The sequence below is a fragment of the Callorhinus ursinus genome, unplaced genomic scaffold, assembly GCF_003265705.2.
Source record: "Callorhinus ursinus isolate GAN/ISIS: 27379988/994484 unplaced genomic scaffold, GSC_fseal_2.0 scaffold41, whole genome shotgun sequence".
Lineage (NCBI taxonomy): Eukaryota > Metazoa > Chordata > Mammalia > Carnivora > Otariidae > Callorhinus > Callorhinus ursinus.
This window is the reverse complement of record NW_027397103.1, coordinates 9,060,963-9,076,342: the sequence shown is the minus strand read 5'-3', so window position 1 is coordinate 9,076,342 and position 15,380 is coordinate 9,060,963. Positions and strand designations below refer to the sequence as shown.

Here is a 15,380-nt window from a genome sequence, read left to right as displayed (position 1 = left end):
ACGGGAAAAGGGCAGGTGGACTGCGAGACTCGCCGAGTGCGCGTGCGCAGCAGCGTCTTTCCGCCACCCGCGGCCCCGCCCCCACACCCTAGGCCTGTGCGAGCTTCGCCGAGTGCGCGCGCGCGGCAGCCCCATTTCCCCGCCCCTCACGTGGCCCCTCCCTGTCACCCTAGGCCGGCTCGAGCCTCCCGGGCTGTACACGTGCGCGCATCCGAGCCGGCCCTGCAAGTCACGTGACCCCCGACTCCGCGTTTTCTCTACTACAGCCTTCCTAGCTCCTACTGCCAGAATCCGGTGTTATGGCTTCCGGCATGCCCCGTGCCGCTTCTCTCTCTCCGCTGTTTCCCCTTCTCCTGTTCCTCCTGCTCCTTTCCGCTCCGCATGGCGGTAGCGGCCTGCACACCAAGGGCGCTCTTCCCCTGGATACAGTCACTTTCTACAAGGTAACGGGGGTGGGGGAATCGCGCGCAGGTGCAGCCTGAGCACCGGGGGGAGCGCACACCCGTGGGGAAGAAGGCAGGGCTGGCAGAAGGTAGTCTGTAGCGACGGTCCCAGGGCTTTCCTCCATCCTAAAGGGCTGGTGGACTCTGGGCCGGGGCCATACCGTGACCATGGGGCACACAGGAGCTAGGGTCCCCGGCACCCTTGCCTTTGCAGTATTTGTACTTCCTCTTTTGCAAAAGAGCTGCGGAGATGCAGTCTAGGGAACCAGGGGCCCCTTCCCCGCACCTAGGGGGAGAGGGCGGTGCCGGGCAAGATCCAATCCTCGAGTCCCAAGTGGGAGGCCTGGAGGGCTGTGCGAGGCGGACGCCACAGTGCTCCCGGCTGTGGTGGGGCGGGGGAGGTGAGGGCGGTGGTTGGAAACCCGGCGTGTTAACTGGCGTTTCTGCGCCCTTCTTTCCTTGGTGTGGAGTGCACCATGCAAACAACGTCCAGAGATCCTGTGTCTTCCTGAAAAGTGCAAGCGTTAAGAATAAGGGAACTCTGTAGGGAATATCTTGGGCTTAGGGACAAAATGAAAAAAATCGGGTCAAGACTTGGAAGGATTCGGGGGCACCTGGGTGGCTCAGTCGTTAGGCGTGTGCCTTCGGCTCAGGTTCGAGCCCCGCATCGGGCTCCCTGCTCCGCGGGAGGCCTGCTTCTCCCTCTCCCACTCCCCCTGCTTGTGTTCCCTCTCTCGCTGTGTCTCTGTCAAATAAATAAATAAAATTAAAAAAAAAAAAGACTTGGAAGGATTCGCCTGGTAAATGGACGTTGGAAATGTTGAAGGCTGAATGCAGTCCCAACTCCCTCCTCTGGCACCTGTCTTCACCCACCGGCAGCTTTCAACTTCGCCTACAAGATGGGCAAACTAAGCATAGAGAGAAGCCATTCGTTTTTATTTTTTTTAATTTGTACCCATTGCTGGGAAGTGAAACCAAAAAGTGGAGTTCTAAATCTGTCTCAAGCGGTTGAACTCTTCCCGAAAGGTTTCCTTGTCCTAGATGTGGCATCTGTGGCTTATTCAAATATTTAAAAGGGTAGGTATGGCTAGTTGGTTGTCAGGCACACCCCACAGCACCCTATGCTTTTGGGGCCTTTATTGGGAAGATTACACCCCACCCCCAAAAGCAGGAATGGGATAACATCACAGACCAAGTGTGACTTAGAGGGAAATTTTGCACTGTAAAGTTAATAGTATTTCCTATTCAGTTGGTGCCTCTCTGTTTTTATTGCTACCACCCTGGTCTCGGTTGTCATTACAGTAGTCATGCAGGTCTCACCGCTCAGCCTTTCCTCCCCTCTCTTGACCATTCTCCCTTTTGTTCCCTCTGCTCCAGCCATACATGCCTTCTGTCCTTTGAGTATCCCTAGCTCATCGCTGGTATGGGCCCTTTGCCCTGGCTGTTCCTTCTGACTAGAACATTCTTTGCCCGGTCTTTGAAAGGCTGGTTGCTTCTCATCATTCAGGCTTGGGTTAAATATTACCTTCTCAGAGTCCTTCCTTGACTTCCTCTTCCCCCTGTCAAAAGAGCCACTCACATTAGTTGGATTTCTCTGTGGAGCACTCATCACTCATTTTTTCCCCTTGTCTATTTTATCATCTCCCACACTAGAATATGAAGAACTGCCTTGTCTGTTTTGTCCCCTGATCATCTGCACGACCTAGCAGGTTACCTGTCACATAGAAGATAATAATTTGTTGAATGAATGAACAAATGTCTTCAGTCCCTTTCTAGATCTTCCTGCCATCACCACTGAACAAAAGGGGAGCTACCTGGTAATACATCCAGAGGCCTTGTGCTTTGTCTTTCAGCAATTTCCAGTGTCTTCTTTTGTTTCTTGCTCTTCACCATCACTAGAAATAAGAGACCCTGTCTGCTTTTTTGACTGCTTTGTTCACTTAGAGCAGTGTCTGGGACGTGATAGGCCCTTGGTACCTTTTTATTCAATGAGTGAATGATGAATTCATCTTCATCTTGAGGAAACAAGTTGCCTAAATATAGGATATGGTGGAGTCGATTCCTTATGGATAAAGAAAGGAGACAGATTTCTAAAGCAATTAAAAGGTACAGACTGATTAATGAAAAGGAAAAAATCCACTGTGCAAATGTGTGCCATTCAAAACCATTCTCCCGATGGCTTAAAATGGCAGAGGCCTCTCAATTCTGTTTCAGTGTTAGACCACCATATAATTATTAATTATTCCATAATGCGAATGTAGGCTCCTTGAAGGTAGGGATCCTGTGTTGTGCTTTTAAATTATTTTTCCCCCAGATGTATGCTACCGTAGCCTACCCTAGTTGTGTTCATCTATCAAATATGAAAAATTTTCAGAGCATCTGCTACATGCCAGCCACTCTTGGGCAGTAGGAAAAGAGCAGAAAACAAGTCAGACAAGGCCTTTGTACTCATAATGTACGTTCTAGTGGAGAGGACAGACACTAAACACGCAGATAAGAATTTTAGTGAGTGATTAATGCTGTGAAGAAAGCACAGCAGGGTAACGTGATAGAGGAGGGTGAAAATGAAGCAGTGCTCGGATGGTATGAGTGGAGGAGGCCTCTCCATGGGGGGGAGGGGGGACATTTGAACTGAGCTTTGAATGAAGGAGTTGGGGAAAGTGTATTTCAGCCTTCCAGCCAGCAGAGACAGCAAATGAAAAGGCCCTAAGTGGAAATGAATTTGTTGTGCTGAACTGAAATAAGGACAGTCAGGCCAGAGGGATGTGATCTGATTTATATTTTAAGTCTTAACCTGTGGGGCACCTGGGTGGCTCAGGTGGCTCAAATAAATAAATAAAATCTTTATTTTAGAGATAAATTTTCAAGAGAGAGAGAGCACAAGCAGAGGGGAATGGGAGAGGGAGAAGCAGGCTCCCTGCTGAGTAGGTGCCTGATGTGAGACTCAGTCCCAGCTCGGGATCATGACCTGAGCCGAAGCAGATGCTTAGCCGACTGAGCCACCCAGGCGCCCCAATAAATAAAATCTTAAAAAAAAAATCTTACCTGCCTTTAGGCCCCCAGAGCTCAGATTTTGGGGGTCAGTGATCACTTAAAAAATTGCCTGTTCAGGTAGCTTCTCCTCCTTTCCTTGTGTCCCTAGGCAGTGTTAAATATTTTTTAAAAGCTAAAACCAAATAGACATCAACACACAGTGAGGAACAAAGATTAAAAAAAACTCGGAATGATGTCAACTTAATTATGACAGTGATTGTCTATGATGAAAAATTGGCCAGAAGTGATCACTTTGATTAGAAAAGCAAAAAGTTATAGGAGAAGGAGAGGGCAGTTTGTTAGAATAAAGCTGTGCATTGGGAGAAATGGTCAAAACAAAGATCTTGGGGATTCCTCTAAAACTTAAACAGAATTACTATATGACCCAGCATTTCCACTCCTAGGTATATACCCAAAAGAAATGAAAACAGGCATTCAAACAAATATTTGTACACATGTTTATAACAGTGCTATTCACAAATAGCCAAAAGGTGGGAACAGCTCAAATGTCCATCACCTGATGAATAAATAAATAAAATGTGGCCTATCCATACAGTGGATATATATATATTTTCCCACAAAAAGGAATGAAATACTGAGACTTGCTACAACATGGGTGAACCTTGAAAGCATGATGCTGAGTGAAAGAAGCCAGGTACCAAAGGCTGCATATTGTAGGATGCCATCAGAGTAGACCTCATAGAGACAAAAAGCAGATAAGTGGTTGCCAGGGGCTGGGGAGAGAAGGAGGAATGGGAAGTGACTGCTTAAAATGTGTATGGGTATGTGATTCCTTTTCAGGAATGTTCTGGAATCGGTATTAGTGATTATTGCACACTAGTGTTAATGGACTAAATTTCACTGTATTGTACACTTTAAAATGGCTAAAATGGTGACTGTTGTGTGATAAGAATTTTACCACAATTGAAATAATGGTCTTGACTCTGACAGTTTAGGACCTGGAGATCTAGCCAAAGGAACTGTGGTCTAGGGAGGGGACATTATCCTAAGCCTGCCTCTCAGCAACTTCCTGTGAGCCCTGAAACTGCAGAGTTCAGCCTCTCGGCTCCCTAGCCAGAGTACCTCCATGGGTGCCAGATGGTTGGTTGGTTGTTTTTTGTTTTTTGTTTTTTTAAGATTTTATTTATTAGAATGAGAGCGAGAGAGAGAGAGCATGAGAGCACGGAGGGTCAGAGGGGGAAGCCGACTCCCCGCTGAGCAGGGAGCCTGATGTGGGACTCGATCCCGAGACTTCAGGATCATGACCTGAGCCGAAGGCAGTCGCTTAACCGACTGAGCCACCCAGGCGCCCCGGTTGGTTGGTTTTTGTCAGATTTCTTGTTCATTGTTTACTGAGAAAGGCCCTCTGGGATGATGGGCATACCATAGGGCCAATGGGACCAATGTAGTATTTTCTAAGGGTTCCCTTAATCTTACTGAAAAGGCCACTGGAAGAGAAGGCCTTAATACAGCTGCAGCTTTGTTTATTCTTAGCAGGGTTGTGTATGTTTTTGATTACTATGAACCAGTACCTAATGGGGTACCAAATACCAATAAATTATTAAATGATTCAATGGGTCAATGAATGAATGAATGAATGAATATTAGTGTGTGAGCACTTATCTCCCTTGCAGGCATGGTTTTCATTCTGTTTCTTAAACAGGGGTCCCTTGAGAAAGGGAATTAGCCCCAAAGGTCCCTGGAATCCTGGACTTGCTCAGCTCTCTGTGCCCTCAGGTCATTCCCAAAAGCAAGTTCGTCTTGGTGAAGTTCGACACCCAGTACCCCTACGGTGAGAAACAGGATGAGTTCAAGCGTCTGGCTGAAAACTCGGCCTCCAGCGATGATCTCTTGGTGGCAGAGGTGGGGGTCTCAGGTATGGACAAGTCCAGCACGACTGTGGAGGGCAGAAGGGGAGGAAGCTAGGAATTATTTCCGCCCTTGTAGGTGGAATACCCAACACTTTTCTAAGCCACACAGGAGTGTAAGTGGGATCATGGCCTCGAGAATCTGGTACCCGTGGCAGGCTTAGCTTGAGCAGATTCTGATACCACAGAACCTCAGTTCGTCCTTGCAGGTGCTCAAGGGAAGGGGATTCCCCCATCCTTCACCCTCCACCCCACACTGACATTAAACCTACTCTGAGAATCTGGAGCTCTCCTTGCAGGGGACTGTGGTCAGAGGAGGTATCGTGCTTCCTAGGGTCTCCATAGTCACTTCTCCATCTTCTTTTCAGCTGTTTTTTTACCAAAACGATTGGATTTTGGCTTTAACTCAAATCCATCAGAGCTACCACTAAATCAAGGACAGCTGTCAACCACAGTGACCACTCTAATAATAATAGTTGTCAACGTGGTGGTTCCCAGTCTGTAAAGGTGTGCACAGACAGTGCACTTTGCATCTTCACTTGACCCTGCCTAAAAAGTGAGGCACATTTTCTCCATTTTTATACTTGAGGAAAACTAAAGTTCGAGGAACTAAATGACTTGTTTCAGGCCATGGAATAGTAGGAAGTGGCTCATCCAGAACTCCACCTGAGTATTTATCCCCAAGTGCAGTGGTTCTTCCCTCTCTCAGCTTCCTTCCAGCTGGGATGCCCCAGTTCCCTAGCTAGCTGGAGAGTCTGGTCCTGGGTAGAGATAGTCGCCACACTTTTCCAGGGCAGTCAGTTCTGACTCAGCTGCAAATCCACTCCCTTGGGGCTTTTAGAAAAATAGCAGCTGACATTTATCAAACATTTACCATGTGCCAGACCCCTGTGCTAAGTGTTATCCATGTATCTTATCCTTGTGACAACTCTAGGAATAAAGTACTATGACCCCTGTACTTCATGCTTAGAGTACCATGCTCAAGATTGTACAGTTTGAAGTGGCAGCATGAGGACTGGAACCCCACACTTCCTATACTACTGCCCTATAACAGGCAGCCTTGGCCCTTTCTTTTTGGCAAGGTATAAGAAACCTGTTGTCACAGCATCAGTCCTTGGCGCTACTGCCTGTTAGGAAGTACATAGCAAATACCATGGATTGCACTGAACTCTCCAGGTTAAGTGCACTTATCTCCCCATTGGGTCTTCCCAACACCTCACATGTGGTAGAGACTCTGCCTGTTACCTATCAAATGTTCCCCTTGCTCACGAAGCTCCAGCCAGAACAGCACTTGCAAGCCTTCAGTCCACCCAGCTTAGTCCTGCCTCAGAGCTTTGGCACTTTCAGTCCTTCCTACCTGAGACAGTCTTCCCAGATTATCACGTGTCTGCCTCCTTGAAACTCCAGTCCTTGGTCTCATATCATCTCCGTAGAAAGGCCTTCCATGACCACCCAAAGTAGGCCTCCTTACCTGTCACATCACCCCATTTTATTTTTATCTTTTTGGCACTAATAATGTACATTGTTTACCATCTCTCTTCTTACCCTTAAAAGAATATAAGGTCCTTGAGGTCAGAGAAGTTGTAACTCTTAATCATAACTAGATCCGTAGCACTCAGAACAGAACCTGGCATATAGTGGGCACAGAATAAATATTCAGAATTATTCCCATTTTTCAGATGAGGAAAGTGAAGTTCAGAGAAGTTAAATGACTAATGCCGCGCGGCTAAGAAGTAGCAGAGGAGAAATGTAAACACAAGGATCTTTCCTGCTGTCAGCTCAGAGAGGCCTCATAGCAGTCTCCTGCCCTGCATTCCTCTTGGTCTTGCTCCTCATACCTGATTTCTGTTCACAGATTATGGAGATAAGCTGAATATGGAGCTGAGTGAGAAATACAAGCTGGACAAAGAGAACTACCCAGTCTTCTACCTCTTTCGGGATGGGGACTTTGAGAACCCAGTCCTATATAGTGGGGCGGTTAAGGTTGGAGCCATCCAGCGCTGGCTAAAGGGGCAAGGAGTCTACCTAGGCATGCCTGGTTGCCTGCCTGCATATGACGCCCTTGCTGGGGAGTTCATCAGGGCCTCAGGCGTGGAGGCCCGCCAGGCCCTCCTGAAGCAGGGGCAGGACAACCTCGCAAAGGTAAAGCAGACTGAGAAGAAGTGGGCTGAGCAATACCTGAAGATCATGGGGAAGGTCTTAGACCAAGGTGAGGATTTCCCAGCGTCAGAAATGACCCGGATAACCAAGCTGATTGAGAAGAACAAGATGAGTGATGGGAAGAAGGAAGAGCTCCAGAAGAGCTTAAACATCTTGACTGCTTTCCAGAAGAAGGGGGTCGAGAAGGAAGAGCTGTAAAAAGGCACTCCGGGTTTTCCAGGGTTTGGTGGGGGTGGGGAGGGGAGCGTTACCTGCTGGCTGTGAGAGACCCTCCTGGGATGTAAGAGAGTGATGGTTAAAGTGGCACTAAGCCAGAAATCTGAGCATGCCCAAACATTGACGCTGATGTGACCGTGCTTGGGACATCACTATAGCCAGTCTGTGTATAACTGGAGCACTTACCAGATGGCTTGTGAAATTCCCCCTCTGAAGGAATTGGTGCTATAAAGAAGAGTGTATTGCCCAGGTCCTTGACAGGTGTTATTCTGACCCAATTAAAGTTTCTGTGTTTTGGTTAAAAGGATCTGAAGCCATTCAGTTTTCTTTCACAAATTATACTTTGGCCTGTGATCTGCTTTCTCCTTTGAATTTATTTTTTAATCTAAGCCAGTATGGAGCACACTCTATCACAGTAATTGACTATCCTTTTAATACTGTAGAAACTGGTCCCAGCTCAAGGCCTACCTATATTACTTTCTACCGGTGTTCAAACTCCAGTGGACTGATTGTGGGTGGCAAAATGCATTGTCCTTTTTCTGGTCCTTAAAGTGGAATGGCAACTTTTTTTTTTTTTTTTTAAGATTTTATTTATTTGACAGCCCAAGCAGGGGGAGCAACAGGCAGAGAGGGAGCCTGATGCGGAGCTCGGTCCCAGGACCCTGGGACCACGACCTGAGCCAAAGGCAGACGCCTAATGGACTGAGCCACCCAGGTGCCTGTGGAATGGCAACATTAAGGAAGCTCAGTGTAATCATTTTCCATACTCCATGAAAAATATAGAGTCCATGGGGCGCCTGGGTGCCTCAGTCGTTAAGTGTGTGCCTTCGGCTCAGGTCATGATCTCAGGGTCCTGGGATCGAGCCCCGCATCGGGCTCCCTGCTCAGCAGGAAGCCTGCTTCTCCCTCTCCTTCTCCCGCTGCTTCTGTTCCCTCTCTCTGTGTGTCTGTCTCTGTCCAATAAATAAAATCTTTAAAAAAAAAAAAAAAACGGAGCTTTAAAAAAAAAGAGAGCCCAAATTCTTAGTTTTACTGATAAAATCAGATGGGTTTTTTTTTTTTTTGAGTTGGATTTAGATAGCAAAATAATAGAATTCAGTCTAATTTGAAAGTTTTTTTTAAAAGGGGTTGTTTTCCATCTAAGCTACTTTGTCACTGTCACTTACTCAGTAAGTACCAATATTAAAGAAGCGGAATGGGAGACCATTGTACTGACTAAAATCTGTTTTCAGGAGTGACAAGCAATTACCTGCAATGGTAAGGTTCATGATACCATCTCCACTTTCATATTTAGCTACCTGGAAATACCAAAGTGCAGCTCCTAAAATATTTATTATTACAGCCACACAAATTTGAGTTGAACGGAGTTAGCACATAAAACCTTAACTTGTCTGTGTTCCTCCATTTCAGCCAGATTGGTATTTAAAGTCACTGGAAACCAAAAATGCAGGAAAATCCATGTGTTGAATTGGATGGAACAAAAACAATTGTGGTAGCTTAGGCTCACAATTCAAACCAACTAAGTAAAAGATGTTCAGGGGCACCTAGGTGGCTCAGTGGGTTGAGCGTCTGACTCTGGATTTCGGCTCAGGTCATGATCTCAGGGTCATGGGATGGAGTCTCAAGTCGGGCTCCATGCTCAGCGCAGAGTCTGCTTTGAGATTCTCTCTCCCTTTGCCCCTCCCCCCCCCAATAAAATCTAAAAAAAATATGTTCAGACCTAAACACCTGCCGGTAACCAGCATAGGTACTCTCAACATTTGAGAAAAGGATGTAACTCTGTATATATTTCAGTATTTCCCCTACTCGTTTCATTCTAATTGAAAATTTTGGAAGATCTTTCTGGATACTTCTCACTGATAACCTTGTTTAGCTGTTCTAGTTTTTTCTCATCTGTATAAAACAGGTTCACTTCCAAAGAACTAAGCATTTCCTGTCATTATGGGAAGTACATGCATCCACAGTCCCTGAATGTGATCCCGTCAGTTGTGAAAGGTGGCAGCACATCAATGGGTACTTCATTGGATGAGTCCAGGCTGAGTATTATTATTTATAAGTCTAGGGTCTTCACTTGAAGAGCCATTGGGCAGAGCTAGATTATCCTATCAGAAGCTCTTTCTATCAAATATTTTTCATTAAAGATGCTCCCTCTAGAGTCTGAAGTGACTGGCATATGCCACATAAAATTAAATCTTCCTTTACACTTAGGTCAAATGGATTCCTTCCCTCCTCTTCCTCTAATTAAATAATATTGTGGCTCACAATAATATTGATGCTACTAATCAGACTACAAGGAAGGCTATGGACTGGCTTCCCAGAATCAAACAAGTATAGACAATTTCTCGGGAATTTGTAGATAACCTGAAGCAAATGAGACCCTGGATCCAACATAAAGAACCTCATTCTGAGGAACTTGTGAGTTACCTCAAATAATCCTTGGCAATTGGTGCCACTAAAAAAGCTGGCATCAGAATTAATTGAGGAAAGATTGATTCTTCAATAAATAACCAAGACAGAATCTGGGAATTTGAATGTGGCCATCAAGACTAAGAATGTGAAGATAGTGGGTTGGGGATGGTAATGCTTAAGGGTTTAAATCTTCTGTAACCCTTACCTCACTAGGTAGTCTTAGGTGATAGCCTTACCTGCAGTAACTTCCTTTCTCATGTATGTGAAATAGTACTTTTACTGGGATACACGGAAGCTGGAGGTTGCAAGAGAGCTCTGTGGTTCCATGTATAAATTGCTGTAGGTACCCCACAAATAATTTTTATAAGCATTTGGCCCATGGTTGCTTACCTTCTAGTTGTTACTGTGAAATATGTGTCGGGATCAAGGCAGTGACGGCATCTAAAAATGGAAGAAAAAGTATAAACCTGAGCCCACCTTTTGGGGTTAGACTAAAAATGGCGGTTGAGCGGCAAAGTCTTGGTCTTGGTGCGGGTTGTTATCTCAGGGTCGTGAGATCAAGCCCCACACCAGGCTTGTGATCAGCACGGAGTCTACTTGGGATTCTCTCTCCCTCCCTCTGCTTCTCCGCTGTGCACATGCACACACACATGCTCTACATCCAAGTACCCACCTTTTATAACGGGAAAAGAATGCTGAGATGGAGTAGCAGGCAAAAGCACACTTTTCTCAGGGCACAGACAAGGGCATTTAATAGTACAGGACAGAAAGGAAACTAGGAGCTCCTCTTTTACTGTCAGTATGTGCGAATCAACTTTTGATCTCAGCCTGTGGGCCCAAGTACTCTTGGATTAATCGTATCAGCAGCCTGAAATCCTCCAGTAACTTCCCACTAAATTTAGAAAGCTCATTGCTTCCCGTCTATGAAGTCCTGACTGCTCTCTCACACACACACCCCTGCCACTGTACTTTCTACCCTGTTTCCTTCCCCCTTTTGACTCCTTTAAGCCCAGTCACTTGAACCCTTTTTCGTCATTCATTGGGACATGCTCAGTAATTCCTGCCTTGGGGCCTCTGCACTTAGGTTCCTTTCTCGGTTGTTGACTCTTCATCAGTCAGGTCAGATGGGCCCAGGTTATCACACACTCTGATTTACCTAAAACAGGACTTACAAACTAATGTTTCTTTTTCTTATCTCCTCCCCCACTTGAACCACTAACTAGGATGTGTGCTCTAATTTACCACTGTATCAGCAGAGCCTAAAGTGTAAAGAAGTGTCCAGTACGTATATGTTGAATTCGTGAATGCTAGCATGTGAGGTACTACTTTTAAACAAAAAGGCCAGTGGCCTTGGAATAAAAATCTTAAATTCACAAATACTACAATTTTGTGAAGGAATATAACACTCAGTACAAAACTGAGATGAATTACATCATTTAAAAGGTTGTGGCTTCTAGGAATCCAAACAGAAGTGACCCAGGGAGAAATGCCAACTTAAAATGGAAGTGTTTATATAAATTAACCCATCTAGTTGAATTGGCTATGTATGCTTCACTTAGTTCTGAAGAAGGAAGAATATATACTTCCCATATTAATAAATGACATCAAATAAGTAGGAAGAGTTTCAATAACAAGGCCATAGATACATTGAAACCCCTTTTTATATTAAAAATTTAAATGAAAGACAAATCCAGGTTGAACATAGTGACTGCAAAATATAATGCAATTTTGAACAATTAAAATTATGAAAATATACAAAATTGATGGGCAACACAGCTAGGCATTTGTACATTTTCCATTATGTGAAGAACACTAAAAATTTCTCTATGCTTTATCCACATCAATGATTTAAACCAAATGTTTGCTTTGGAGAGTCTTAACTTAGGATCTCAGTAGTATAAAAAGCAGTAATTTTTCAGTCTGTAAACAGTAGTCGTGTTTTTTCTTTCTTTTTTTTTTAAATTATCAATTTACCACACAAAAACAAATACAACAACAACAACAAAAAACCCACACAAACCAAAAACAGCAGCAGCAGCAATGGGTTATTTGGGAATTCTCTTCAAATACCAATGACATACAATTGCTGGAGGGTGCTTTTTACTCATGTAAGAATATATATATATATATATTTTTTTAAACTGTACACAATTTATAGTGCATAACAGTTTCCAAAAGAACAGATCAATAAAAGATATTGGCCATTTCTGCATAATTTCATTCTTTTTACAATTATCCCAAAATGTAAGAGGTTGGATCTAATTGAAATGCTACATTTAGTAGGAAAGTCAGCAAGTAACAAAGGAAGCATAACCTCGACATAACATTATTTGTCACTAAAACCAGGAGAGGTCCCAGGTGCCCCTAGGCAAAAGACTAGTTAGGTAGACCACTGGAGTCAAGCACTGTCCCTGAGGACCAAAGCCAGCTCACTGACCACACATATGCTAGATTGACCATGGTCAGCTGAAGACTTGTTTCATGGAGCATTTCTATTTCTATGTACAGTATTTTTGGATATTCAAAGAAACATCATTTCAAGAACACATGCCATACACACATACCCCCCACCCTCATACACACACCAAGTTCCATCATTTTAAATAGGCAATAGTTTTATGAAATTATGATGTCATTAAATTAGATTTGGAATCAATAAGAATTTTCAATTCATCTTGTTGAAGGCAGTTCTTCCATTTGGGATGGGGTATGATGGCTGTGGGTACCAACTTAACAGCAAAAAATAACTTCTTGAAATTACTTGATGGACTAGGATTTCCAGCAAGTCTTATTTTGAACAGATAATGTAGTAATTTTCTTAAAAATCTCCTTGGAAGTTTAAGCAGCTATCAATCACCCTATCAAATTGTGAATCTAAGAAAGTCATGATGAGGGGACAAAATGCAATTGTTTTGCATACAGAGATTTTCCAAGCTCTCTTTTGTTTCCTTTTAAAAGAAAAAAGTATCACATTTCACTGGAGGAGTAGGAAAGGACCTGTAAGGTCTTTTAAGACCAATCAACCCTCCACCAGATGCTTGAATTTTCTCATAAAACTCGTATCTTTGCTCTTACAATTACTAACTTTAATGGTGTTTGAGTAACAAAGACCAAAAATAGAAGCACAGATTCAAATGCAAAAAGTTATCAAAGCAATTATATAAACTGTATAACACTTTCAAGAGCAATGTTTATCTTTTCTGTCAGACCAACCTCTGAAGCTATAGTCTTGGGGAGCTCCAGGTGAGCAATGTAAACACCATCCTGGTGTAATCCTCAAGTTTGAAGAAAGTAGACCAAACGTCAAACCCAATGGGTAACATTTCTTTTGCCAGCCTAAAACTTAAAACCTAGGTTAAGTCCATAATATACATTCCTTCCTTCCTCCCCAAACCCCCCACCTAAAAAACACTAAAGTATTAAATCTTTATTTTCAAGCATATATATATATATGCTTGAAAATATATATGTAAAGCATATACATATATATATATCTCACAAAACCAATGACATTGGTATTAGACTTGCTTGCATAAATTATGTACACCTCTCTTCGTTAAAACAGTGATTCCCATCTTTCCCAAAGATGGAGAAGACAGCAAGCTAGTCCTCAGCAGGCTCATAAGTGGTCTGCACTGCTTTCCCCTCCATATGGTGTAAGTTAACACAAGCCTATCTGTGATTTAACTTTCACAGGAGCTACGATGGGGATTTCTTGGCTTTTGGACCATGAAGCCAAACACTGAGTGCCCGTGGTCATCTGAGTGGTGCTCTTCAGTGACAGGTGCTTATGCCAAATTTCATCTGAGGCTCTTTGGGTACCTGCTTTGGGTTCTGTGGGAGCCAAGCAGCTAAGGAAGCCTCAAAACTAAACTAATGTGGAAAGAGGGCCTTCTCCCAGTCATGGTCCGCCTATACTTCTGCTTTCTGCTTCCTAAGGCTCAAGGACCAGACCAAACATCCACTATGATAATGGTAGGCCCATTCAGCTGCTCTGAGGTCAATGCTTTATGCTTAATTTCTATTGCTGCTTTTATAGGACCCCCTGTACCCACCCACCAGATGTTTCTGGTGATGGGAGGAAAGAAGAAAAGGGGCTCTCTTGTGGCTGCCATATGCATATGAACATGTATAAAAAGTGGTCAAACCCAGATGAGGGTCCTGCTTCTTTATATACAATAATTTAATCAGTTGTATACATTTAATACCTAAAAAATTAATTCACAATCAAAGTCCTTCATGCATTTTATGAGGAAGTTCTGGATTAAAATGATGGTCAACCAGATGTAGCTTTTGCCTGGGAAGATGATGTCATTTTCTGCTATAGAGTCATTGGTGCCTGTGGTTCACGCCTCCTTAAATTTTTAGTTTCTTCGTGGTCTCCAGTCTTTTTTTCAGCAGCTCTCCAATTTCCAGAAGTGAGTGCAGATAACTGCTCTGTACCTTCCCTTGCACAGTCTTTGAAAATTTTCTCTCTTCCTACAAAGGAGATAAGAATTAGTGGTCTTGCTCTGAAAGCATTCCCCCAGATTATAGTTCCACTCATAGAAGTAAAAATTACCATTACCTTTGGTCTCACTGCAAGCTCCATCAGAATACAATGGGTCATTTTCAATTTCAAAAAATGCAAAGAAGGCTTAAAGCTCATCACAGATGAGTATTTTTCCATGTGATTTTTCACTGACGCCCTACTGCTTTAGCATCATTATTCTTTCAATTCTTTTATCAGTATTCTAAGTTATACAAAATAAAAAAACTGAGATTTCTGATTATTAATGTTCATCCAGAAAAAAAGGTAGAAAATTATTACTAAGTAGTCTGGATATAAAATCACTACTATTTTGTTATTAGCTGTACAAAATAGAAAACTTAAGATTTCTGATTATTTCATCAGAAAACAAAAGTAGAAATTATTAATTTGGACATTATCAGAGCCACTTCTTAAAGGCATCAAATTTACCTTTTACCTTTGCCAACTTTTCTAGTTACAATATTGATAGGTGTCCCTCCACACTGACAAAGTCCATGGGTTCCAGAGACCAAAGAGCTAAAAAAAAATAACAAAGCTTTCCTAGACCTCCTCAAATATGTGCTAAGTAGAGACTACAAAAGATAAAGGGATGGAGTATTCAAACAGAGAAAGGAGGCTGGTTGAGAACTGGTTAGGGTTACATGAAGTTGGCAGTATTGCAAAGCCCTGAAGAACCCAAGGAAGCACACCTTTTGGCTGAACAATATTACCTTGAGACCT

At 43.4% G+C, this 15,380-nt stretch overlaps 2 protein-coding genes and 1 long non-coding RNA gene across 4 annotated transcripts in view; 1 reads left to right on the top strand and 2 right to left on the bottom strand.

The window, feature by feature from the left end:
• Positions 1-172: 172 nt before the first annotated feature.
• ERP29 (endoplasmic reticulum protein 29) lies at positions 173-8,027 on the top strand. Its single transcript, XM_025889631.2, has 3 exons — positions 173-443; positions 5,214-5,352; positions 7,200-8,027. Exons 1-3 carry the CDS (start codon positions 300-302, stop codon positions 7,700-7,702), a joined length of 786 nt encoding a protein of 261 aa, XP_025745416.1. The 5' UTR covers positions 173-299; the 3' UTR covers positions 7,703-8,027.
• Positions 5,237-10,928, bottom strand: LOC141370642 (uncharacterized). Its single transcript, XR_012374851.1, has 3 exons — positions 10,803-10,928; positions 10,520-10,570; positions 5,237-5,373 (listed from the first exon to the last, which is right to left on the bottom strand). It is a non-coding gene; the product is annotated as an uncharacterized lncRNA (long non-coding RNA).
• Positions 10,929-11,748: 820 nt separating this feature from the next.
• Positions 11,749-15,380, bottom strand: part of NAA25 (N-alpha-acetyltransferase 25, NatB auxiliary subunit) — a 73,226-nt gene continuing 69,594 nt past the window's right edge. For both annotated transcript variants that reach the window (XM_025889630.2, XM_073881109.1), the window contains one exon: positions 11,749-14,608. In XM_025889630.2, coding sequence (XP_025745415.1) covers positions 14,486-14,608 — 123 coding nt within the window. In that variant the 3' untranslated portion in view covers positions 11,749-14,485. The remainder of the gene's footprint in view (positions 14,609-15,380) is intronic.

Coding starts and splice junctions, on each gene's coding strand:
- ERP29 (XM_025889631.2), top strand. CDS start 300: ATGGCTTCCGGCATGCCCCGTGCCGCTTCTCTCTCTCCGCTGTTTCCC. Junction 444..5,213: donor ATACAGTCACTTTCTACAAG/GTAACGGGGGTG, acceptor CTGTGCCCTCAG/GTCATTCCCAAAAGCAAGTT. Junction 5,353..7,199: donor GGCAGAGGTGGGGGTCTCAG/GTATGGACAAGT, acceptor TTCTGTTCACAG/ATTATGGAGATAAGCTGAAT.